We start from the raw sequence: 27,824 nt of genomic DNA, 5'->3' as shown, positions 1-27,824 counted from the left end.
TTTGCAAACTTTTCCATATCTTTTTTCGGTTGAGTTTGAAGTAATTTCTTCTTCCTTTCTGAGTAGCCTTTAAGCTGTGGATAACGACACCCTCCTTATGACTTCGGCCAGCATCGGCACAAGCTCACTAGCTGTTGTCCTGCGGTTGATCCACATATTTTGCACCAACATATGTTTATCTTTGAGACACATAGTCTGTCTCCTTCCTGAAAAATATGATGGATGTTTATCATGGCATCTAATTGTTTAATAGATAAATGTTTAAAATAAGGTCTTCAGGTTTCTGGAAAATGTACCCAAAGATGAGTCAGACCTTTGGAGGTTCATGTTTTTTCCCCCCAATATATTGGCTGATTACTTTTGACGTGTTGATGATGTCTCACAAGGAAGCGGTGTATTTGAGGTGTTGGGTCAGAAGACAATACCTAAAACATGCTGAAATAAAAAGAAAATCTAATTATCTGGGCATCTAGCGAGTAGATCTAGCTCCTTACTGAACTAAGACAAGACATATTTAGTCTAATTTAATGTCAGACAGAAAGGAGAAAAAAAATCTAAATATGTGGTTTCTACTGTAACAGCAGACTTTGCCGCAGAGTTACCATGACTTGTATATATTTGTTTTTGTAATCCCTATGCATGCTAATTTTTTCCCTTTAGCACTTATTTTTACACTTTTCTTTTCAGTTATTATATTAATAAATTTATTTGTGTGGGTTGCACAGTGGCACAGGTGGTAGCCTTGTGCCCCTGTGGTAACCTAAGAAGTTATTGGTTTCAGACTTAACCCAGGGTCCCAGCTATGACGTTTGCATATTCTCTCTGTGTATGAGTTGGTTCTTTCCGGTTACTCAGGCTTCCTCCCACAGTCCAAAAACACAACTGCTAGGTTAATTGGTCTCTCCAAGTAGCCCTTAAATATGAGTGTGTGTGTGTGTGTGTGTGTGTGTGTGTGTGTGTGTGTGTGTGTGTGTGTGTGTGTGTGTGTGTGTGAATGGTTGTTTGTCCTGTGTGCCTCTATGCTGTCATGCTTGCTCGGTATGAGGGATTGCTGCAAAGCCATGGACAATGCAGACGCCTCTCCCTGTGGCTCTAAGCTTTTTCAGGAGGAGTGAACGCTGCTTGGCACAGAGGTTAGGGAGTTTGTCTTGCAATTGGTGGGTTGCCGGTTCAATCCCCTGCTCTGATTGTCTCTGTCGTTGTGTCCTTGGGCAAGACACTCCACCTGCATTGCCTGCTAGCGGTGGTCAGAGGGCCCGGTGGTGCCAATGTATGGCAGCCTCGCCTCTGTCAGTCTGCCCCAGGGCAGCTGTAGCTACTAACATAGCTCACCACCGTCTGTGTGTGAATGACTGAACTGTAGTGTGCAGCACTTTGGAGGTTGTCAAGACTAGTTAAAGCGCTATACAAGTACAAGCCATTTTACCATTTGTCAAGAATTGATGCAATCAACTGGGTTCCCTTAGATAGGAAATTTTTTGACCGATCTCTATAATCTGACCCAATCTGTATAATCTGATTGAATTTGACTTTGGAAAGTGCCTAGAGATGACATGTTCCATGAATTGTCGCTATATAAATAACATTTAATTGAAATTGAATTGAATTGTGATGACTGCTGGAGACAGGCACCAGCTTCTTAAGCAACATTTAGGAGCTTGGAGTATGCTTCGCAGGTCTTCATGTGTTTTGTGGATCTGGGCCTATGACCATGTCCCTTGAGGTATTTTATGTGTGTGTGTGTGTGTGTGTGTGTGTGTGTGTGTGTGTGTGTGTTTGTAGTTTTGTGGGAGTATGGGTTATCTGGGTGGCTTTTATGGGCTATCCAATCCTTAATTATCTAAAGCAAGCACTGGGTCCAGAATTTGACAGGGCTGCTTCTAGTGACCAATCCTTTTTATGTGATGTCCATTGGCAGGATCTCAAGGTGTTGATATGGCGAGGAGAGTGTCTGGTTTGGGAACCTCAGGATCTCATCTTTGCTTTTTGCAGATGATGTGGTTCAGCTGGCTTCTTCAGGCTACGACCAGCTTGCACTGGAGCGATTCTTAGCTCAGTGTGAGGTAGCCAAGATGAGAGTCAGCTCGTCTCAGGATTCTCAACTGGAAAAGGCTAGACTACCCCCTCTGGGTTGAGGGTCAGTCTCTGCCTCAAGTAGAGGAGTTTAAGTATCTTGGTGTGTTGTTCAGGAACAATATTAGGAAGGAACAAGAGACGTACAAATGGATTGAAGGTTCATCTGCAGTGCCCACTGCTCCTGTTTGAGTGAAGAAAGAACTGAGCCAAAAAAACAAAGCCTTTGACTGGTCTATCTACGTTCCTACCCTTACCCATGGTCATGAGACATGAATGACGACCTAAAGAATGACATGTTGGATATAAGTGGCCAAAATCTGCTTCCTCCATAGGTCAGCTGGACTCAGTCTTAGGTATAGGGTGAAGAGCTCCATCATCCTGGATGATGGAGCTCTTCACATGAAGGTTTTCTTTGCAACTGAAGGTTTTCTTTGCAACTGGTGCATTTGCCTCTGTCTTGTGTCAATTCAAAGGTTCTTGTGGCTCTTAACCCCTTAAGCCCACAAGCCCCCTTTCAAGGGGGCTTGAGCTCTTTAGCAACAATAACGTGCTTGTAGCTGAGACTGACACACACTTATCATATGTCCAGATCTTCATCTGAGACTCCTCTACAAAAGTATCTACCAAATATTCAATAGCATTCCACATTTTAAATTTTAAGAATCAGTTAAAAATTTTAAAAATTATACCAAATCTGTGCCAAAAAGGCACAACAATATATGGGTCCGCCCTGAGTTTTTTCAATCTAAACATATATACATTCTCAATAGCTTGTTTTGTGGAGTTGAGCTAAAGATGTAACCAAGATGTTGTAGTTACAATTTATTGTGTTTATTTCCTTTTACAGCTAAAGTAAGAAGTTTTATATATAAACATCTATTTTTTGTTTGTTTGTTTGCTTTTTTTTTTTTTTTTTTGGTGAAATATATATTTGGGCATTTAAATCTCATTTAATAATTTACATTCAAATTCAAATTTTCACATCCACATCATCCTCCAGGATATTTATTTTAGTTAATTACAAAAATAGAAGTTTAGGCATTGTACTTTTCACTTTTTACCCTATTTTGACTTAAGGAAACCATTCTGTTTATTTTATTTATTTTCAGTATGCACCCTTACTGTTTTAAAACTAGTGTGTTAACGCTGATCCTTTTTTCTTGTATTTCAAGCTGACTGCCCGAAAGCCCAAGATCTTTCCCAAATATCTGAAAACGTATTGTTTTGCCAGTCACTATGTCCTCACTCTGCTGGCAGATGGATACAAGTTTGATGAGGAGACTTGGAAAAACATTCACTTTGAAAAAGAGGTTAGTAAAACAACACAAAAATAGAAAAACAGCCTTTGTTGATTAAAAGTTTTCTTCTACATGCTTCTTTATTCCCGTGCAACTATAAACTCCTTACACTACTGTACAAAGAATTCCTCAAAAATACATCCATGTTGGTCCTCAAGCAAGGTCTTGCACTGTAATTAATGGACCCACCCACTAAGGCTTTAAACAGATCACTGATACCCTAATTATTTTGTACTAAAATAGTGGAAAGTGTGACATGTATGTTTCCACAAAGACTCTAAGAAGAGGGGGATTTCCCATCACTCATAAGACAGAATAAAATACAGCAGTTCTATGACAAATGTGAAATCAAGACTGCTATTTGTCAGTTACTCATATGTTGGCCTTCAGACACAAGGCATGTCTGTTTCTCAGCTACTTGAGACACTCCCAGATTTGAACAAAGAATTACTGTTCTGATGTGAGCCCCTTGGGGTAACATGACAGTTGGTAGACTCTTGCAGTAGGAGTCAAAAACCAGACAGATGATGATTTTTTTTTTTTTTTTTTTTTTTGCTGGAGTGTTTTTTGCATGTTATGGCTCATTCTGTGTATAGAAGCTATTGGTATGACACATGGCAAAAAATATTACATATTTGAAACTGCAAATATCTCAAAGTTTTGTACAGTGCTTGCAAAAGTATTTATATCAAGCAGTGGTCTCAAACTCAAATCCTTGGGGACCGGTGTCCTGCAACGTTTAGATGTGTCCCTTGCTCTGCACACCTGAATCAAATGGCTAAACTGCCTTGCTAGTATGCAGTCAAGCTCTACAGAGCTCTGCTGGTGAGCTAATATTTGAGTAAGGTGGGTTGAAGCAGAGACACACCTAAAAGTTGTTGGACACTAGCCCTGGAGGACTGGAGTTTGAGACCACTGCAGTAAAGGCTTTCCCATTTTCTCAAATTTCATTCAATAACTTTTATGTTTTTAGGTTTTTTTTTATCTAACAGACTAACACAAAGTAAAGTATGCTTGAGAGGGTAGAGAAAAAGGCTACATCTAAAGATGAAACTAAGAGTATGCATGATTTTTTCTAGTTTGTTGTCAAATAAAAATCTAAAAACTGTTCAATGCATTTGTATTCCAAGTCGACACTTTTTGCGGCATTCACTGCTACAACTTTTTTGAAATACGTCCACACAGTCTTTAGACACCTAGAGACTAGTTTGTCCGTTCTTCTTTGTAAGTAAGCCAGAGTCAGTGTTTGTTGAAAGACGGCGTGACAGCCAAACGTCAAACATGTGTGTAACTCCTCTGCTTTCCTCTTCAGATAAAGGAAACAAACATAGGCTGGAGTCTAGGCTACATGCTGAAGATGTCCAACATGATCCCGTCTGAAGTCAAAGAAATCCACCCAATGACAAACCCAGTCTTTGCCGGCCTCGTCTTTTTATTTTCAGCTCTAATAATTATAACGCTAGTCTTAGGGTTTATCGTTCTCATTCGTGCTTGCTACTGATAATGTGAGTGTCAAAGACAATTACGAAAAGCTTAGGGGGATATTTTGTACATTTCTGGAATGTGCTCCTGTAGCCTGTGCTGAGGCATGTGTGTTGAAAGTTACTAAGCAAAGTGTGGTGTTTTTTTTCTTAGCTCATGCCTCTGAAGCAAGTTTCACAAGGAAACCATGTGCACTCAAGTTTATGGTTAAACATTTGATTTTCCAACTTTTAATACAACCAAGGCTTGCAAATAAGGTAAATCACTCCCAATGTAAATGAGCAACCTAAAGTGAGGGATTGTGACTATTGCTGGTCTACTTTCATTTCAAACCTCTAATACATATTATGGTTGAACCTTGAACTTTGGGACCAACCTTCTGATGTCAGATGAAAATCAGCTGTTACAGAATGTCGGTTCTTCATTATTTTGTACCTCACGTGAGCATATAGATTTGCCAGATGTTATTTTTAATAAGCATCCAAAAAAAGAAAAAAAAATCAACAACTTGTTTTTTTAGTTTGCTTGGTCATTATTTTTATTTATTTTTTTGGAAATATCCAAATTGTTGTGGGAGTTACATTGGGGATGCTAAGGGATAATAAAAGAACTCTGCATTTGTCACATCTTGTGATGATGAGGCAGCACCATGTATATTCCAGTTTTTAGCTCACAGATGATCCATGTTAAGCAGACATATTAGTGTGTCCTGCCATCCTTAAAATAAGTTCTAAGTAGGAAAGGATGAAGGGGCCAGCTGACACAGAGCTGCACTTTCTAGTAAAAACAATGCAGTGCTCATATCTGGCTCACGTATGAGCATGTTATCCAGTACATTTGTTTACAATCGCTTCATTCAGTCTTAATGTAATAAATTATGAAGTACAATAATGATTTTCAGCCCATACTGTGAGACCTGTATTCATTAAGGACATAATAATACCATCTGGTTCCTTACTTTGAACATGTTTGAACACGCACACATGTTAACCAAATTATACATTCCATATTAGCCTTCTCTGTTACAGCATGAGGTTACAATTACCTTTACTTCTAGCAAATGTATTTTTCGGTTTAAGATTATACTCAATTTTTAATGTGCTGTTTCAATCATTTCATTACAGCAATCACTCTTCATTAACTCCTGCTTGATTGTTATCTTTTTGCAATACGCGCGGTGCTTTTACTGCTCACATTTCTGCACACATGCTCAGAGAGCGCACCCAGCTATTTGTTAATACTACAATCCATTCTTAATTCATTGATGATAATGGAATTTTGTTCTAAATGGAAGTTATACTCTTCTTAATTAGTTGATCGTACACAAAATCACATTAATTCTATTTATATTACTGGTTATAATCAATAATAATTATTACTAATGCTTCAGGTCTCATTGTGCAAGATGACAGATGAGATAATTGATGCAATTCATTGCTGAGACTCCTTGTTAGCAATACACTACTTTAAATTTAGTATTTTTGTGGTCAGCTATGTTTTCGTGATCTCTACATGGAAATATAGAAAGGTCTCTCCCCAACTTGACACCATTTTACGCTGTATTATTATTTGACGTGGAAGATTTGTTAACAGTAACATAAAAGACAAACAACCTTCAAATAAAACTAATAGCTGGAGATTATCGAAAGATATCTGAATATGTCAAGTCATATATTCAGAGTTCATTGAGGCAAAGTGACTGTAGTGCCTTAATGTTCTTGGAGGTGTTTAATTTCTCATTTTAAAGAGTTAGAGTTTGCACAAGAGTTATAACATTAAAGTGGAAACACAAACATACAATTTGAAAGGTTTTACACAGGAGAGGCAAGTTTCAGGACAACTATCAAGTTAATTGTATTATTTAACTTTTTTTAAGGACTTTTGAAGTTTTAGTTAAAGCAGCAAATTACAAGGTTTTTCAAATCAGTATACATAACTTGGTATGTATCGAAGCTCAAAAACTCGGCTATGTCTCTTGAGAGATTAGGATTCATCACTGAATGTCTGGGTCATGTGACCCAGAGCGCCGCTTTACATTAGTTTGACTTCCCCTTAAACACGAGAGCTTCAACTTTCCTCATCCTCGAGTCAAAGTTTGTCATGGCCGAAAGAAGCAAAAACAGGAAACCTTTGTCTGAGGAGGCCAAAAAGAAGAAGTGAGACAGGGGTAGTTCCACAAGAGTGGATTTTGCAATATAATTTGCTCATAGGTGTCTGATGAAAGAGCAATCAGGATGCAAGTCCCATTCTCTTTTTCTATTTTTATTATTAGACTGGTAAGTTATCGTCTTGCCTGTTCTATACAGAATAAATCTGAGGCTATATTTTTCAGTTTTGTGGGAGCTAAATGCTAAGCTACCAGGTAACACAACATACTAACGCAACATCTCAATCTGCTGGATCAAAGTGGTCTGCTATCAGATTCCAAAACATGGAGGGAGACTGTTTAATTTTGCAACAGTGCAGTGTTGCCAGTGGCCTTCAAGGGCGCTAAACCTGAAAGTTACAAGTATAACGCCACTATTGGTTAAAAGTTACACGGTTCTGCTTTAATTGTGTTCAATTGTGTGTCCAATGTTTTCAGTTATATGGAAATGTTTTTTTTTTTTTTTTTAATAAGAAAGCAATGTCTAAGCATTCAACAGAAAGAACAAATTAAGTGATTTAATTGGCTGTTCTGAATACATCACATTCTAATATCTTAGGATAATTCTGACTGCACCTGATAGTGATGCATGTTTTTTTTTTTCATTACATTGCACTGCCACACTGTTTTATGCTATGATAACTAATATCACTGTATAATAAACATGTCATCTGACTGCATCTATCATGGTTGTTATTCCATAACGTTGCTGGTTAATCCCCCATAAAGTGAGATTATGCTTAGAATGTCACCTAATTTCACATTAATTGGAGTTACAGACAGATATGGCTTCACATTGACACTGTTTGGGAAGCAATTAAAAGTAAAGTATCTACTCCTCTTTAAAATTTACAAAGATTACATGTGGGGCTCTTTGAGACTCTGGTACCGAGCCTCTTATCTCACATCTACACACGGGCCCTAGCTCAGATTTCAAATAATTACAGCATAATTTACTCTATTTATGCTGAGGACAAATATCTTTGTATACCATTTTCATAATACACTTTTGCAATAAACAGGCCACCTGTCAGATCATCGTAAAGAACACATGAAAAAACAATCAACAACTAAAGACATATTAAAAAAAAACCAAATTACTCGAATTATGGGGAGTCAAAGCAGGTCACAGAAAAACTGGAGCACAGTTTTACTCTTAGTGTGATAGACTATTACGATTGATGTTGTATTTCGAGGCGTCAACGGGAAATCAATCAGTTTATCTGAAATGCTGCTGCCACTGTTCTGACCTACACTATAGGAAATGTAGGATATAACAGTAGTCCTTTAATCAATGCACTGGGTAATAATCAGTATAAGAACATATTTCATAATCATGTTATTGATCTGTAGAGCACCAGATGGTTTGGGATGTAAATAACTCTAAGAGTTACATTATAAAACCCCTCTGGTCATCAGAGACCTGTTTGTTCAGTGTTCCCAAGACCACAACGAAATAAAGGCATCCTCTTGTTTCTATGCTTTTCAATTTGGAAAACATCATCATCAAAACAGCCTTTCACTGCCTTAAATTAGAACTACAAACATCTTACGGTATTTTTTCTATTAGAAAGCAGCTTATTTTATAGTATTTTTTTCCAGGTTTTTGTTTTAAATCAGCATTTGGTTGCTTCTTTTAATTGTATGTATGTTTTTAGCCTCAAACAACACTTTAATAACATTTAATTTTAATTTTTCTTGTTAGCTCTGTAATGTTCTTGCCTTGTGCACAAATTGTGCTGCACATGCTGGAAAGCAGTCTTTTATCCACATAAGGAAACAATGCTGCACTCTAGTGGTAATATGTTGTACAACTCAACAAGCAAAATAGGTACTGGCTGTTTAAAAAAAAAAAAAGATTTATTGAAAGTTTTGTCGGAAAAAGAAAAGAAAAGTAAAGGGAGAAAGACGTGTGAAACTACAGCAACACTCACTGGTTCTACAGACACTCTCAAAATCACAACTTTATAGACATTGGAGGCATGTGACAAAGCAAATAAAAAAATAGCATCCTCAAGGTTTTGCATCTTCTTTTACACACCTGTACAAAAAAGAAACACGTCATAAATATCTCCTTTGTTTTCTCAGCCACCTCCTTTGCTTATCAAAGTTTATTTTCCATGAGAAGTTTGTGTTTGCTTAGTTTTGGTTGAATCACTTTTTCTCTGTCCATCTTGTCTTTTAACCTCCTTCCAGAGTGATGTTTGGGTGGGGGGGAGGGGGGATGTCTTTGAAGATGTGGACTCAGAACCAGTGTGAACCGCAACATGTACACCTTTGTTCCTGCTTTGATTCCATCTGATGCACTCGTACTCAGAACAATACTTTAGTTTTTCTTCATTCTGCCTTAAAATGATCAGTTGCTGTAACTCTCATGGCGTGCCCCCCCCCTCTCCCAACACACACACATACAAAACATAAGAGAACCCCTTTCCTCCATACTGAAAAGTGTTTAGCAGCTCAAATATAGGTAAATGTCAAAAAGACATTAAAAAGAAAAAAAAAGTAGCAGAAAAATATTGCCCTTGTAGAAGAGTATTCATAAGCTGAAATGGTTTTGTTCTGCAAAAGTGCCCTTTCGTTTTACAGAGGTCACTGATCTTTACAAATTACATCTGTTTGGCAAGACAGTTTGATTACAGCACAAGTTTGTTGTTTGTTGAAGAGGGGTTATGAGTGGTACTTATGTGTAGGCAGTACCTTAACTGCAGTAGACAACAGTGAGAGTAATCTCAGTTTGGAGAATTGGGAGAAGTTGCAATAAAAAAATGATGCTAATCAGAATCTAGAGATTTCACTCACACACAAAAACAAAAAAACAAAACAAAAACCCCCCCCCAAAATCAACAGTACAACCTCTGGTGAAAATGATTTTTTTAGCAGCTAATACCATAGTACCAAGTAATGTTTAGCTGTAATTGTAAAACTTTATATAAATATGAAAGGACTCAGTTTGCCTTATTTATTCTAACACAAATCTTTTTCTTATTTAATCTAAATTTTGGCCACTGTCTTCTGCAGGTAAGGTGCTGTCAGCGTATAACTACCCCACAGTACCACACTTTAAAAGAACAACGTTTTTCGGTGTAACTTTGAATTTTTATTTCAAATAGCAATATTTAAATTTGTAGTATTTTACAAAAGCGTTACAAATATCCACATCTCAACTTGACGAGAATGCGGACAGTTGATAATATTACAAACCACTAGTCTGCAGAGGAAACTGTTTCTCTAATCATCATTAATACAATTTGCCATCATTAATATGACAAACTAAGCTTCTCTTCTGGTTGAGGCAATTGTGTTAAAAACGTACTGCATGTTTTTTTTTAATCTCACAAGCTGAGTTCGGGGATCTTATACACTAAAACCATGATAAGCAAGAATGCATTGACCTTTTAAAGGTCAAAAGGTGAAAAAACGACAAGGACGACCTCTCCTCTACATGATTTCTTCATCTTTGGTATAAAATATGCCATCCGCCGCCAGCGCTTGTTCAACCATTAAGAAGACTCAAGAAACTGTCAACAGCTTTACTGAAACTATTGCTTATCACACATTTATAAACCCTATCTGTTTTTTTTTTATTTGGTCGTCAATGAAGTTTTTCTTTTCTTTATGTTGTGAGATAAACAAAGCACACAAATATGTATATTTCGACTGCAATGAAATCCACTCCCCCCCCCAAAAAAAAGAATCTGAAAACAACACAATGTGGCAGAGAAACTGAGATTTGATCCCACCGTTACACCCTACCACACTGCTCAGGAAGCTGTGGATTAACTCTTTCAACAAGTCACAATAAGATTTTTTTTTGTTCATCTAATCCATTGACATTTTTTTTTTTTTGCACGTCACCACTTTTCATTTTCATACAAATGCAATAAGTTTTCTTTTTTTTTTTTTTTAAACCTGTACAGATAGCTTTGCAGATTTCCTCTCTAAGGCTCCCAAAACACCTCCAATCATTTTTTTTAAAAAGAATTTACCACGATGAAGTCTTTTTTTTCCCAAAGTCTGAGAAATTAAGGCAATAAGAATTTAATCAAACATTGATTTTCTAAAACACTACACAAATAATAAAAGAATGAAAAGAACAGAGCTTCATTTCAGAGGAAGACAGTGTGTTTTCTCCGAGACATTGCTTCCTTTATTTTTAGATAAAAAAGTCAAAAATACTACCTGCACATTCAAATGTTTTCTTTTTTTCTGTACAGTTGGTTGAGTTTTGATTTTAGTCTTTTATATAGTTTTTTTTTAACCCTCCAGAGGGGAAAGTCCAGTCTTAAGGTGAAAAATGATCTTATCAGTCTTGGACTGTGATTGATTCCATTGTCTTGTAGTTCAACAAACATTCTTTATTTTTCTAGCTGTCTTTGTCTTGGTTCAAACAGCTATGAAGGATAATTGATTTTTTTTCTTGGTTTATTTGGTTCCTGTGCACAGTGGAAGCATCCTCCTGTCTGTGATGTCCACGTGACTGCTGTGTTTTTGTCCTCTGTCGGGGTTTGATTCTCCGTCTCCAGCTCCTTCGTGCAGTCCTTCTAAAGGCAATGCAGCAACGGTTCCTACCAGTTTCGTTACCTGAAGGAGACAGAGAAGGCAGTAAAAATGAGACGACTAAGACGTCTTTCAGAACATAAAATCACGAGAAGGTTGCTAAGAAGGGAATAAAAACAAGATAAACAACATACGGGGTAGTGACAGAAAGCATGTGGGGTTTATGAGAAAAATTGAAAAAGTCACCAGTTTAGCTTTGCAGTTCTTCACATAGATAAACAGTGCATTATTGAACCTAGAGAAACAACTTGTTTCATCACCAAATATTGTTAATAAATGTAAGTAGGGAAAAACCTCATGATACATTAATGTATTTAATGTATTGGATTTTTCCATGTTAAACGTTTAAACTGTTCATTATAAGTATTGAGTTTTCATAAGTTTTCAAGGTATCTCAACCCATCTCTACCTAATTTGCAGAAAGCTTAGTTTTCCCCAGTGCTACTATCTCCATTCATTTACTCTCCCCAACCAACACAGAAACTCTTGAGCAAGTGGCCTGTTTACCTGGTGAATCATGTATAAATCAACAACAACAATGAAAAGACTTGACAACAATATACAGATGACTTGTCTACGAAAGAAAACAGCTCTGCTACAAGGATTGGTAATAAGGAAGAGCCATTTAAGAAATGAGACTTTTCGCCAAGTGAACCTAGACAGACGTGACAGTTTGTTGCTATCAAAATTGCTCAGGATTCGTGAAAGCAACAGTTTTGCTAACGGACAGAAGAAAGACTAATGGAGATGTCAAGGGACTATTGCGTGCTACTAACCAGTGTTGCTGACAAGCAATCAGCAGAGTTGGTTTGCAGAGGAGATTTGAATCAGAAAATCTGTTGATTCAAATCAGACGATTCATCTGAGTGATTAATAATTCCCTTGTCAAAGGGTAGGTAATTTGGTCTCCAAGTAAAACACCTATTTCTTGTAGCCACTGCACTGATGTGTCAGAGTTCATCTGTAACAATCATTATGACTCAAAATTATGACTCTGAAGCATTAATATTTTAAGGTACATTGTAATACATTTAAACCTTAATAGTATGCAGTAATGAGTGCATTCTCTACATGTATAAAATGTGGCAAGCAACTCATGCTGTACCATCACTCTGCCACAATGTGTTTAACAAATGAAAATACCTTAAACACGGTAGTGTCTGAAAAAGCAGAAACCTGTGTTTGTCAATGCAATTGCACATTCCAAGGAAATTTGTCTTCTGCTTTTAACCCATCGTTTAGGGAGCAGTTGGTAGATTTAGAACATCTGGGAAGCAATCTGGGGTTTAGAGTATTGCTCAGGGACCCATAGTGGCAGTCAATAAAAAGATATATTGATCAATAGACATGTGGAGCAACAGAAAAAAATGGGTCAATAAAAAGCTAAATAGAAGAATACACATTACTTTCCTACAGAACTCTGAATACTTTATTATTCTGATTAGTATACTGTATGCTTAGTTTATTGGTTAGAATGCAAAAAAAGATCTAAACAAATTTAAACTTGACTACTTGTAACACAAGGTTTGGACATTACTACTTAGATAATTAGCTAATTAATACTTCTCCAAACTGTTTTCTGTCGCTCTAATACTGGCTGATCCAGACCTCATTTGTCCAATCAAAGCAACTTTAAAACCAGATCAGCTTTTTATCTTCTTTTGTTTAATTGTGTTTTTTCTTAGCACTTCAATAAACTCACTTGGTCTGCTGGTAGGAGTAGGCTGTGGCATGATCTGCTGAACTCTCCACTGATAAAGGCTGCTGCCCGCTGGCGTCCTGTGAGGAGGGGGCAGTTGTCTGTGGAGATGGGTCTGTCACCACACCCTGATTGCACACAGTGGGAGACGAGGGGTCAAAAATAAATTGTTACACAAAGTCATAAAAGTGAATATTTTTCAATTTCTTAGTTGATCACAAATTAGCTTTACAAAGTGCTTAGTTTACAAAAGGCAAAGACATCTTCATTCTAAATTTAGAAGGAAGTTATGACAAAGCCTTTTTTTAATGTGAAAAAGTTTTTTTCTACTAAAATTAGAGACTCTAAATTAATTCATCTGTTATCTAAAAAATATGGTTTGAAATTATCCATATCAATCAAATTTGTCACAAAGAAGTTTTGTTTGTGACTTCAGAGTAGTACGACAAATAACCAAACCCTCCAAATGGGTTTGTACAGTAGGGAGCAGACTGAAGTCAACAACTTGCTTTTGTTCTTACATCCACTGTAATGGCAGAGGCAGGCACTGCAGTGTACTGGGGAATGTAGGTTCCTTGCATAGGAGCAGCCGCTGCAGCAGAGATGTACTGCAGAGACACAAGGCAGGGCACACATGTAAGCAGGCGAACATGTTCCAGTTAATCTTTGGATTTAAAGGGTTGAAGGTATTTAATTGTTGAATGTCGAATGTGGCAAATAAAAACATTCCGTTTATTCATCTGAAGGGTTGTAGAAGTATGCAAAAATGAAAAGAACGGTTTACTGTAAGTCCACAGTGATTTATTTTTTTTGACTGTGTGACAAGCTGACTGTGTTTCAGACAATAATTAGTTACAGAACGTGTTTTGCTAAATAACTCAAGTTCAGATATATTGGATGGAAAATGTCTGTGAACAGCAGCAAACGGGTTTAAATGGGAGACTTTGCTCAGTTTTTCTGAAAACATTGCGACACCTATCCAGGAGTCTGTCAATTTGCGATGACCCGGACAACTGAGAATTTGCACAGGCATGTCTGCGAACAGCAAATTCCATCTTTCCATTGTGAATCTGGTTGCATGTTTACAGTAAATGTTATGATGGACAGTATACGTCCACCCAAGTCTCAGCTCTTTCCAACCTCTACCATCCTCCTGGTATTCAGTTCCACCCTTGTCCAATCAACTCTGAATAACTTCATTGTCCCTGCTGAAGAAACGCATCCCCGCTGGCATGATGCTGCCACCAACATGTGCTATCATGTATATGGTGTGTTCAAAGAAATGCGCTGAAACAGAGACTCACGGCGCCTGTAGGGCCCAGAGAGAGGTGGTTCATCTGCTGGGTGAGAGGAGCCATGACGCTGGATGGGTGAAGAGACAAGCTGGGCTCTATGGCCGTGGCTGGGGAGATCACAGCACCCTGATGAACAAGCATACTCAGTCACTCTCTCAATACTGTTTTTTTTTTTTTAGTTGTTGAATAATGACAAAAGAAAAACACCAGTGGAGTCAAATAATACACAGTATATAAATAATTATTGTTTTATATATATGAATATATATTGAATGTAAAACGGAAGACTGTGGGAAGGAAAAAGACAAAACCATGAGAAGACGATTGAAACCATAAGTGGTTAAGTCTCAAACTAAGACTTTAACATGGAAGGGAAATCTCTGGTGGAGTGAAAGCGTGGAAGCTAAAAGGGATTAAAGGTTGACATTTTGGGAAAGATAAGATAATCTCCATGTTCTTGCAGATATTGGAACAAGAGAATCGTACCAGTCATGCTTATCTGTCATTTTAAAATCTACGTCAATGGTTTGACCCAACATTGAGTCTACAGAGAGGTGGCTTTTTGCTTTTCAGAAGTATAAATATCTGGCTAACACCAGTGCCATTATTAAAGTAATATGTGATTGAAATAAAATGTTTTTATATTTTATAAAAATTAGCCTGTGTCTGTTCACTGGATTCCCTTGTAAACTATAGCTTATTTGTGTGAGAGGTGTGTATTGTGGCTGGATGGAAAATAAACCCATTTTAGAAATGTGAAACCACAGGTATAAATACGTCACATTACAGAGCCAAAACAGCAACATTCATGCTTCTTGAACTTTTTTTCCTTTTTTTGTTAGACCATAGCTGCAATCATTTGTTATTGGAAGTTTCCCCCAAGTCCCTTTTTTTAATTGCGCATTTGCAAGACCGTCTTACCTTGCTCTTCTGCTCTTCAGGGGGATGGCGTGATAACAAATCTCCCCTATCCACTCTGGTCTTATTTCTTTCTACTTCTCATAAACATGAACGCGGTTTGCTTCTTGCGACTCTCAGCTATGTTCATAGTATACAGTCAGAGCAGCGGAGCTACAATGAACGGCTAACACTGAAGCTAACCGCTAAGCTAACTTACATAAACTTACATAAACACTAGAAATGCAGATCACCATTTTGGGCTGAGACTGGTTCTGAGTTCAGTTTTCAGTTGGTGAGAACAATGCAGAAACCCAACTTTGGTTTGTTGAACAGCATACATTTATGAATTTATGGAAGAAAAAAAATATTTCAGCATTAAAACATGTTTTTTTTTTATATAAATGTGTGACAGCGTCCTTTATCATAACCACATCTTTGCCGTTTGTAACAAACCAAAGCATGTGAACACCGGGTAAAAATTCAAGGAGTTATGATTTATTTTAGTTGGGCAAACAGCTTCCTCAGTACAAATAAATGCACTGGGGGCGCACGAGAGACCCATCCAAAATGGCAGCCGGGCTGAATCGTCAGCTCCAGTAGGCAGCGCCAGTCCATAGGGCGTCTACCTATGCAATATCTATGAATGTGCACACACTCTGGTGTTGCGTGAGTGCATCAGAATGATTGGCATGTGGGACAACCAATAAAGTGATTCCCCTGGAACTTAAGGGACAGACGGGGTGAGTGCAGGACCAAAACTATGACAAATCCTTACTCTTCGGTGTGAACAGCAGTGATTGGTTAGAGTTTGTACAGGCATACAGATCCCACAGTGTTTTTTTAATCTCCTTTTTCTGAATTCATAATGTATTGACTACTTTCAGGAAGAAAGGACAATTGTACCCAGTATAAGAAAAAGTGTTTCTGAACAGGATTACCAACTATGGCTTTAAGTAATAAATCAACACAGAGTAGCTCAAAATTTTTAGGGGATAAATTGGATTTCAAACTTCGACAAGGATGGGATGCATTTGTTTTTTTTGACTCCCTGAGCTAATACCTTTTCTTTTTGGGGTAATGTCTCTACTAGTGTTTTAGGTCAAGATAATGAAATTTTCCATTGTCAGTAAAAATCCCTTTTTAAGTATAGCCATAATCTAAACCATTTAACTCTAGTTCTGGCTCTAGGTGAAGGGATGTTAAGCTGTTGCATGCTGAAACTCCAGCCAACTCTTTTGCAGCTTCTAACAGGTTTTCTTGCAGGACTGGTCTGTGTTAAGTACCATTCATCTTCTCATCAACTCTGACCCACTTCTCTGCCAGTGCTGAAGAGAACAACAATGCTTACAATGGGGACACGGTGCTCAGGGTGATGTGGATTGTTAGTTTTCTCACCTTTTTTGACATCTTTCTCTGACCCGTGTGTAAAACAGAACTTCATATGCTTTTCTTTCAACAAAGTTTTCTTCTTGCCTTTCCACTCTTAGAGACAGATTTTTGGAGTCCACAACATAAAGGAATGAATTTATGATTCTCTGACCCGATGAGCCATGCTTCTAAAATGTTTTTCCAGAAGTTTTAGCTATGAATGATTTATTTCTGTAAGTGAACTGAACAGAATTCTAAACATTTCATTAAATCTGACATGGGAAAAAGCACTCAATGAAAGATCTGCTTACCTTATTAATTCAAAGGTTGCAGTTTTGTTGAAATGTTTGTTGCCAGTTTTACCGATAGTATTGTACCTTTTGACAGTATTGATCGTCCTTGAACTTTTTTTTACTTCTGCACCTTATTCAGCGCACATTAGAAGATTGAGCTACACAAAGCAGTGTGGAATTGTAAAGAGGAAAGATAAAGCAAATGTTTCTAAAGAGTAGAAATCTAAAATGTGACATGCATTTTGTTCAGCCTCACTGAATAAAGACTTTGTAGAGGCAATGTTTGCTACAATATTACAGCCCGTCCATCCGTCCGTTTTCTTCCGCTTATCCGGGGTCGGGTCGCGAGGGTAGCAGCTTCAGTAGGGAGGCCCAGACGTCCCTCTCCCCAGCCACTTGGGCCAGCTCCTCCGGGGGAATCCCAAGGCGTTCCCCGGCCAGCCAGGAGACAATAGGCCCGTTTACACTACACCTAAAAACCGAGCCATGCAGAGACCAGTCCGAGCTTGGATCAGTTACCCAAGACAAGCCGATCCGTCCATGGTTGCTCCTCGCCTCCTAGTGGCGATCTGCGGCACTACCGCTCTCTGGGATTGAAGGCGGAACCAGCAAAACAAAACAGCGGTGCCCATAACATTCAGGAAGTTATGCTTGATATTGTGATATTTTGGTGTTTGCGGAGAGTCAGGGGAAGAAGGCAACCATTGGTGAATTTACTTGAGAAAGTTCGCTTTTTGGGAAGTGGATGAGACAAACGAACGTCTAATAAGGATTTACATTTAGTCTCTAAAAGTAGACCCGCTATTACCATCTAATGTAGAACAAATTACTGGATCAATGTGTGCTTCTGTGCTTTTTTGTCTCTCTTGTTGTGTCTCTGCTCTGTCTTCTGTAACCCCCAGTCGGTCGAGGCAGATGACCGTTCATGCTGAGCCCGGTTCTGCCGGAGGTTTTCCTTCCCGTTAATGGGGAGTTTTTCTTTCCTCTGTTGCTTCATGCATGCTCAGTATGAGGGATTGCAGCAAAGCCATGTACAATGCAGATGACTCTCCCTGTGGCTCTACGGTTCCCCAGGAGTGAATGCTGCTTGTCGGGACTTAGATGCAATCAACTGGTTTCCCTTATATAGGAAATTTTTGAACAATCGGTATAATCTGACCCAATCTGTATAATATGATTGAATTTGACTTTGTAAAGTGCCTTGAGATGACATGCTTCATGAACTGGTGCTATATAATTAAAATTGAATTGAATCAAATTGAATAGATAAATTGCTACAAGGTGGAATGGAGGTCAACAGCACTAAGTATGGCACAAAGGCCGCAGGTCTGAATCTCTACATGGGTTGTCCTGTGTGGAATTAGCACGTTCTCTTCTTATGTACATGATACTTTTCTCCCACTTTGCAAAACAAGACCCCCCAAAAAAGCATGACTCTTGGACTAAACAGCAAGTGAAGATTGTTCTTAACTGCGAGTGCGTGAAAGCACCCCTTTGACTGCGATGATGAGTATTTTCTAATTGTCTAAATACAGCCAAGAAAAGATGTTCAGACTCCCGGGCCTTGTTAAACTTGATGACTACAAATGTTTCGACTTTGTGCGCGGAAATAAAACAAGTCAGCCGGCTCGCCAGGCAGGCTTGACAGCACCTGCTTGCGAAAGGAGGGAGAGAGGCTTTTACAGTAAATCCCCTGAATGTGAAGAGCTTTGACGCTGTCTAACACCTTGATGCTCTAAGGTGTGTTTTTCCAGTACAGCTCAGCTACAACCCGTACAGCTCCGCGGAAAGACTTAATACACGGCTTCTTACAGCGTGTGCCGATGTGCCTGACAACATCCCAGCAGATGTAAACACTGCACATCCATGATAACTGTGTACGTACACTCCCCATGAGAACAGACACCACCGGCAGATACGTGTCTCTTCTGCTCCTGAGAGCCCTCAGCACCTCGGCGGATGCATGTCTAGGCAGGGCTGAGGAACAACACTGATCTGGAAGTTTGGCATTTTAGACGCAGGCCCTGCAGCTGGCAGACGACTTACCTGGCCTGTAGGGGCTGTAGGAGCATTGTTAAACAAAACACTGTACCTCAAATGTGAAGTGCAAGAAACGTCTGATGTTTTCAATTAATTTTCTGTCTGTCAGCTGAAAACATGTGAACAGAGAAACTTGTATCACACGCATAAAACCAGGGAAAAATACCAACGAGATGGCCAGAGCTGTTAACAGCAGTGCTTTGCCCGCCCAAGTAGCGAGGAGTACAGCTGCATAGTTATAGGTAATGGTTTGCAAACACGGTACCTAGAAACCCAGTTTTATTGCCATGTCTCCATGGGAGATAAAAAATGCTAACAGAGGCAGCCCGCGATTTCCCCTGAAAAAAAAAGAAGAAGGAGAAAACAATGCCAGGCATTTTAACCAACCACAATCCGGCTAACAACCAAGGTTTTCATCCACCTCAATAAACTGATTGCTGTCATAATGACTTTTTCTTCTTCTGCATTCAGTCTCACAGCAGGTTCCCTCAGAGGGAGAGGGAGCAGCACAAAGAAGAAGGAGAGCCATAATGAGTAACTGCCTGCTTTGATTTATAGCTATACACGAGTTAAACGGGCTATCTCTGCATGTGCCTCACTGTGGACACAATGCATTAGGTGGAATGTGATGAGTGTAATTATACATTGTAGAGCATGTGTACGTGTTAATGTTTTCTTGCGTCAGACGTTGCTACTGGGGTAAGAAATTGGCATGCAAGACAGAAGGACATGCATCTTTTCCCCTAAGGACAGGAGGCTGGGAAATAAATCCCCTACAACCTTGGACTGCCTTGCTCATTGCTGTTTCTTTCCACGTTTTCTTCTCTTTCATTGTCCGTATTCCTTTAAAGAACTTGTGCTGAGAAGCTGAGGGCTTAGCTAATTCAAATGTTTTAAGCCCTTCATTCTGTAGAAGCTATGCAGCTTCAAAGACATAGTACTTGGGATAATAGCATCCCTGGATGGAGAATAAAAACAAAAACAAAAAAGGAGCCCTTTTGCGTGTAAGAGTGCAAAGAACCAACGTTTATTCTTAGTTGGTGAGCTTTTATGTCCAGGTGCTGTCATTGTTCCTAAAACTTCCTTTTCCATATTGAAAAACCACTCTCACTGTCTCTGTTCATATAAGCAAAAGCAAAGATGATTCTACAGGCTCCTACAACAGCCCAAACTGCTCTGTGGTAGTTTTCACATGCACCTGCATGCATGCATGGTTGACACGGGCAGGGTTACAGTTTTTTTAAAAAAGAGAAAGAAAGAACCCTGTGTGCACATTTCCCAGCACAGACAAATGTGCTGGCACTCTTTGTAACAATGTAAAGAAAAAACCCAGCTATTACTGTGTCATAATCTCACAGTGAAAATTTTAGAAAAATCTAAACTTTAATCTGACTACAGCCATTTAGTGCAAAATAAATCCCACATTTACGAGTAGTCGTTTTTATTAAACATTACTAACGTCGGTGCCCCTTCTCTTGACATTCCTATGTTCCCGTTTGCTAATAGGAGACCACTTAGTCTTCCCCTGAAATTTTGAAAGGTTGGGGCACAGAAATGGGGGACCGTTTCTCTTTGTACAATCTCGAGCACTTTATTGATCCATATTTGGCTTACTGTTAAGAGGCCAACAGATTGACAGTTAACATGTCCTGGTACCCAAAAGAGTCTATGTTACTTTGGTAATTAAGCCCACAAAATCGGAGATCCTCCAACTTACACAGCAGTGAACAGGTTTCCACATATTCATCCTTTGTTTCATGTGAAACCCAATGACTCATCTGAACAAAGCTCACAAGAGAGTTTAGCAAACTCTACATGTTTACATTTTTGATAGAAGGACAGAAATGGTGTTTTCCCAATAATTTAAATCTTATTATTTAGATAGTATAAAGTGGTTTTTACGGAGCCATGGTGAGAAGCTAATTTATGTGACATTTATTTAAAAGTAACATTTCTCCACAATGGTACTCACTGTGCATGGGGACAAGATATAATGGTCCTCATTTAATCCAACAACCAGTCACTAAAAGAAATGGTCCAAAGGCCATGGATCACTAATTACAAGTTCTCAGAAACTCTGACCTTTGAATAGAAATACTTCAGATATAATTATTTTAGATGCATTGTAAGGAGTACCAATATTTGTGGCACTAGTGAATTTGTTGGAATTATTGCTTAATATTGATTAGTTTTTCACTTTGTGAGAGATTAAATCTACTGGGATAAAATATTTTATAATTTCCTCCACATTTTTACCAATGATGGCAGCAAAGATGCCCATGTTTGTATCAAAGCTTGCAAAGCATGCAAAAGATTTGCTTTCTCTCTTTTTAATGCTGAGTCTGTAACTACTTCTTTAAACATATGCTTGATCATATATCCTCATTATTCAATCTTTAATAATGGAATGCAAACTTTGGGCATTAAAGTTCTTAGGCTAACAGTACACCTCACATCCAATTGAGTCATTGAGGCATTTTAACTTGACAAGATCTGAACTCCTAATTCATTGGATGTCCTATTTTAGCCCTCTTCATTAAGCTACCTTTTTTTCTTGCTCTGGAACATTAAAGATGTGTATTAATTTCCTGTATGAGGATTTGTAAACCATTACACAGAAGGACATCCTCTTACTAAATAAGTTGTAAAGACAGGTAGTTAAAGTAATCCTAGCATCCTAGCATTCATCTAATGCTTGTAAACACACAGTCCTTAAGGCACTGCTTAAAGTGTTTTGGCATGTCTAATGTTTGCGTTTCTCACCTAATCTCAGAAAACACGATAATAAAGCTCCTGAATCTATGTGTGAACAGGTGTGTGTGTGTGTTTGTGTGTGTCCTTTCCAAACTGTCAAAAGAGGATACAACTCTGTTTGCTTGTTTTTAATCCTAATCTGCTCACGATGAATCAATAATTTAGTCAGTAGCCATGTTTTTCCCCCAAGTCCATTTGGCAGAGATAGACTTCACAGATTTTGCACAATGAGAGTGCAAGAACTCCAACCATATAATGGATTGTTTACAGAGAATGAGGAGCCTGCATAAATGTGTCAGCCTAAATGTGTCAAGAGGCGTGCATCATTTATCAAAGTTAGCAGCTATTAACCGCGGTGCAGCAGAGAGAAACCCTGTGCTACCGTAGGAACTGCTGTGTCTTTACCAGGCTTACTTCCTGATGCAGCTTTAATTTGCCAAGCTCTGGATCCAGAAAATACAATGACTAGCCTTCCCCCATGTAGTCACGTTGGGATTTTGAGTATGCACAGACAGGGTTTGGGAGCAAAAAGCGCACAGCCCAGACATGCTTCTGCAGAAGCTGTTTTCTTTTCTTTGTTCCCATTTGTTCTTTGTAATCCCTTCCTTCCCTCTCCTTTGTGCCTGTTTCTCTCCATTTTCCTTACGCTGTCACATCCACAGTTTTTTTTTTTTTTTGCTATTTATCTTCTATTTCTACAAGCCCCCGGCCTCTCCTCCCTGTTATCTCTGTCTCACTTCTACCAAGTTTTAAGCTGTCATATCAAGCAGCTTGCCAAATAATTAGATGGGACATTTGTTTGAAAGCGGATTTACAGATGGGTATTATCCTTTCATACAGACATAATTTTGAGCGGACATGACAGCAGAATGTGTTTGAGATGTGCCAGATAGACACTAAGCAAAAGCAAGACAGGAAATGGGGAGAACTGGGAAGGAGCAGTAGAAATATAGGCTGTATAAGACGGTAATTGAAAGACCTACACAACATTAAGCCTCCATCTTAACAATTTGAATAGAGTACAAATGAATTTAATAATTTTACATACATATATATTTATATATAAATATGGCTTGAAAGTATTGGTCTGTGTAATTAAACTGTATCTTGTGTTCTGCTTAGTATCTTGAGTTACTGAAATAAATGAACTTTTAAATAACATTCTAATTTATTTTATATAACTTTCTTTATACTGGCAAGCAAACAATTAAAGAACCAATAACAGAAACCAACTGAGGTTATAACATAATCTTGTGCCACACACAAAACAAAAAATGTTATGTAGCCCTCTCCATGTGTCACCTTTTCTTTCAACATAGGTATAAGTTAATAAAATGGGCCCAGGGTTTAAAGATGATGCCGTGGTTTTGACATCTAGGTGCATATATGTCCAGAACTCCAATGCTGAAGTGAGAAAGGAAACCAAACTAGGCTGACAATTTTCACAACCATGTCAGATTTATGTTTAAAGTTAATCAAGAAGTTTGTTTCTCATTAGAAATGAGACTTCAATCTCTCAAAAGACAGTAAAGCAATAGAAAGAAGTTATCTTGGGAAAACAAATATCCATTTGCATTTATATTTTAACAGAAAACAGCATGTCAGTAATTATTTATAGTCTTCTCAGTCATGAATGAAATTGCATGTTTCCGCTGATGCTTTTGGCCATTCATCTTTGTGATGACCTCCAACACTTTGATATTGCACAACCGCCCCATTCTTTAGTTCCATCTACAGATTCCTTATTAGATTCAAGACAGGCCCCTGGCTGGGACATTCCACAGCAGAAACATTGCTTCCAAGTCAGAAGAAACTTGTTGGTAAAATTAAATGTATGAGTACATTTTCAAAGGGTATGAATCATTTTGATCTCAAGTTTCCCTGGGTTTCAACCAAATACATTAAAGCTAGAGTTGGTAAATTTTCTTCAGAAAGACTAAACAGGAGGGGTGTTGATAAACCATAATGCGACATTTATCAAATGACGTCCCATTTGCCCGAAGACAGTTTGGGTCTCCTGGGCTCAATCAGAATACCCTTATAGAGTACGGGCTCTTTAGCCAAAACAGAAGTGCATCAGCGGTCGCCATGATAAGTGCTGTTTGAATAGTGCAGTCAGTAAGAAAGGAGGTAGGAAAAGTAGCCTGTATGCTCCCTCCTGTGGCTAGTTTTGCCTAGGAACCTTGCAACGTTTCCAATGATAAGTGTTCTGACTGTTGACCCTATGTAAGGTCAAGGAACAGGAGCTAGAAACAGGAGCTAGGAGCTATTATTAATGGTATTGGGATGATCCCCTGGACAGCCCAAAAAAGCACAACCACCAAATTTCGAAAGTTGCAAGCGACATTAGAGGAAAACAAGCCCAAAGTTGCATATAATAAGTGGACTAGGCAACACTGAAGCTCACATACACACATAAACACCCCTCATGGATTGTATGATGTTTTCATTCTGCTGAGAAAAAGCCAAATAAATGCAGCCTACCTGCACAGAGGCTGCAGTTGCTGGTATTAGGTCTGAACATTTAAGTGTCGGCTCCTTACCACCAACGAAATGTGGAGAGCACATAGGTGTCTTTGGTCAGATTTTCCACTGTAAAGTGTTCTTGGTTGCAAGCTCATATCTAACCCTGACATTTCTTGACAATCCTTCAGGGTTTTGGAAAATCAATTAAACAAATCCCTTCATATAGTCACCATCATAATATCGCGAGTCACTCCTGCAGATACCAACGCTTGTTTTGGTGTTGCCATAATATTTCTGTTGAAGCGATATTCAGGACAGATCTATTCACTATTTAGCTTTGGGACTGCAGCAAACCACTGCAAGAGCAATTATCCACGTGAAAACGCTGAAAAGCTGTAACATTTCCCAAAAATAGCCCGGCTAGAAAAAAACATATTTACATTACTTAAAGAGCCCATTGACAAATCATACAAGTAAACTATTGAAGCTTTACCGCTCAACGTTAGTACAAATCCAATATGGCTGACGCATGCTACTTCCTTGTGTGGAGCCATGTAGTGTTCATATATATATACCAATTGCAGGCTGCAGTCAAAATACGGTAATAAAGGTTGTTTTATGGTTGACGCATGTACATTCCATACAGAAATGAGACATGCGGACACAACGTCTGCAGCATTGATGCTCCGTGCAGCTCTTCCTCTAATGTAACACTATTCTCCTAGAATCTAGAGGGCAGCATTGCACTCCTACGCCATGTATGACACCCCACTACATGTAGAAGTACAAAACACAGTTGTTTCCTTAAGCGTCTTACTTTCTTCCAAGAATGACATGATTTCTGTCCAGGAATTGATAACAATTTGATGATCGTGGTGATGTTTATGGGCCATATCATAAAGAAGTCTATATTTACGAACCACTGCCAAAAGACTCCACCTTTAAATAAGCATTGAATAAGCTCCAGTAAATAGTTGGCAGTGCCTTTGCGTACTCTGTAGAAAAAGTAACAGTGACAGAGATGTCATGAATTAATTGCAAATACAGTGAGAATACTGTGACCAACTAACTTAGGGCTCAGGAACCTTTATAGACAAGAAAACCAATTTTGCTCAAGGTTCTGCAAAATATTTGTCTAGAGCTGCAACACCTACATGACCCTTCAAAAACAGGTTGCTCAATATGGTAACTACAAATCTTTGTTTGTGACTTTATGATAAAAGAGACTGAACAGAAATATGATTGTCATTCTGTTGTTGAAATTCTGTTCAGAACTTGTATTAAAAATAGAAAACTGCTAACACTGGTCTTTTTGATTAAATTTTATGGCAGGTAAAGTGGAAAAAGCGCCAATCCCCATCCCTTCGCTGCTCCTGTGGCAGGTTCAAGGACCCCTGAGCTAACTATTAGCCACAAATATTGCTAAAGTTAGGTTCTGCTACCCTGCTTTGTACATATGTTACATTGAGGGGCTGCTGGTTTTTAATGAGCCTTTTCTGTATTTGATTAGCTCTAGTTGAAAATCTAAACTATTTGGTTTTAGACTTTGGAGAGTTCTACGCTGAATATTCTTTAAAACACAGACTGAGAATAATGCAATCTTTATTTTTATTTTTTTTTGTGAGAGACACAAACACTTAGCATTGGTAATCCCAACTGAAAATGTCAAAAAGCAATATGGGAACTGATCAAACTTGTTCTATACTGATTCCAGATACACACAGTTTGTGATGCGCGAAACTGTTCCTCTATTTGTCAATATTATAAGAGACAAGAGCCTAGGTTTTCTCAAAACATCCATAATAATTAAGTGTGTCTCCAAAACTAGAGGAAACATTCTAGAACCAACAGGGCTGCCCCAAGGTTGTATGGGATCTTAAGCAGAATTTGATTTGGACCCCCCTCTCCTGCCACTGACAGCATTTTAATAAAATGTCTCTGCTCTCTTTCTCTTCAATGTTTTTGTGTGCTGTACATTTTGTGTGGTCAGGGTAGGGGATAGGTGGGGTGGAAACAGCAGAAGCATTAGGGGATGTTGTAGGACTTGCTTTGGTCATGTTTGTTTGGCTTTGCAGGAATTTCAGGGCGGCAGGCAGTGTAAACCACATTATATGTGTTGTTAACATAATTCCTTAAATCCACGTGGGCAACAGAAAGAGTTTCCCTTTGTCAAACCTATGAAGAAGAAATGTTTCCTCCCATTGCAATCCAACAGGCCTGTTATATTTGTCAAAGATGCCAGGAAAGAATGAAAACAAACAACCGCTACCTACACCTAACTGAAAGTTTAAATCCCACAAATAAGTCTTTGAATGTTCCCAGACTTCTGACCCTTACTTCCTGGTTTCCAAGTCAGTTTTCTCTCTTTCTCCTTCTGTGTCCTTTATCTTTTGCCTTTACCTTTCAGCATCCAAGGTTACCATAATGTGAACCTGTTGTGCCAATGATGTTGCAATCCACTGGCCCTGGTGTACTAAACAGTAAAGATGAGTCCAGACAAGACAACATTGTTCCTTCCTCTAATTAAATACTAGACTCTGCCGCATGAGTCAGTGAGGGCACAGACGTTTTATTTTCTGTGCTGAGTTAAAAAAAATAACACAAGACGTGCTATGGCTTAGACTTTGTGTTGTGCTTAGAGAGAGGGCTTGGTGGGCTCAATCTCTTCTAAATAGTGGATTACAGTCCCTGGATAACCAAAAGAAAAAAGCTTGGAGTTACTATCAAGACTGTGTAAATGATTAGTATAACAACAGACAACAAAAACCAGTAGTCCACAGAGTTTATTGACTGTACACCTACTCTCAGAGTACTCAATATATGAGTGTTTGTGCCAATCTATAGTATGAGTGGGTGTGTTTTGCAACAACTGGCTTTGTACTTTTCAGACAAAGTTGTGTCCTATTTTTCAAAAATTTATACAGATAGAGGATGTCCAGCATTTGTGCAATTCTCTATATGCAGTTCCATTTAAATCCAGCAGGGAGCAATATTTTATAATTGATTTTTGTTATGGCTCTGCTGAGCTTTCCAAGGTGCTTTAAGGGAGGCTAAGAAGGACATGTATTTAAGTAAATTAGAACATCACTCAAATGTACAATTATAGGATGTATTCTATCCTAAACATAATTAGACATATATCTTATACCCCACCCCAGACACCATGGAGTACAGAACGTCGGACCGGGTCTCAAGCAACTTAAATTATGTGCCTCTCCTCTCTTTAACTAGACAATGGGGCTTTTATATACTGTCACCAGACCATCAAGACATTTTTCTCCTTAGCACAGGTAATATATGTCTGATATTCTCTCTAGTTATAGAGGGGCTTAACACAGGGAATGCCATTGGTTGCTCATCTCTGCAATACATTTGGTTGTGATGGCCCTTGAAGCGCAGACTCCAGTCGACATCTTGCAAATCCCATACAAACTCATAAATGGGTTT

At 38.5% G+C, this 27,824-nt stretch overlaps 2 protein-coding genes across 4 annotated transcripts in view; one reads left to right on the top strand and one right to left on the bottom strand.

Moving 5' to 3' along the window:
• Positions 1-3,284: 3,284 nt before the first annotated feature.
• Positions 3,285-7,682, top strand: entpd3 (ectonucleoside triphosphate diphosphohydrolase 3; the record flags this gene model as incomplete). The annotated part of the gene is given in 2 exon segments (XM_036130564.1): positions 3,285-3,386; positions 4,687-7,682. Coding segments are annotated over 2 exon segments (291 nt in total), but the record flags the coding sequence as incomplete, so codon positions are not given.
• Positions 7,683-9,072: 1,390 nt separating this feature from the next.
• The window catches only part of LOC105927712 (RNA-binding motif, single-stranded-interacting protein 3), a 173,597-nt gene continuing 154,845 nt past the window's right edge, over positions 9,073-27,824 (bottom strand). For 2 of the 3 annotated variants that reach the window (XM_036130553.1, XM_036130537.1), the window contains 4 exons: positions 14,566-14,682; positions 13,783-13,869; positions 13,265-13,389; positions 9,073-11,586 (listed from right to left, as the gene is read on the bottom strand). In XM_036130553.1, the coding sequence (XP_035986446.1) occupies positions 11,583-11,586; positions 13,265-13,389; positions 13,783-13,869; positions 14,566-14,682 (333 nt within the window). In that variant the 3' untranslated portion in view covers positions 9,073-11,582. Of the gene's footprint in view, positions 11,587-13,260; positions 13,390-13,782; positions 13,870-14,565; positions 14,683-27,824 lie in introns of those variants that run through there. The other variant, XM_036130544.1, reaches the window with a different exon arrangement.

This window comes from Fundulus heteroclitus, chromosome 3, assembly GCF_011125445.2.
Source record: "Fundulus heteroclitus isolate FHET01 chromosome 3, MU-UCD_Fhet_4.1, whole genome shotgun sequence".
Lineage (NCBI taxonomy): Eukaryota > Metazoa > Chordata > Actinopteri > Cyprinodontiformes > Fundulidae > Fundulus > Fundulus heteroclitus.
This window is presented reverse-complemented; position numbering and strand designations above follow the sequence as displayed.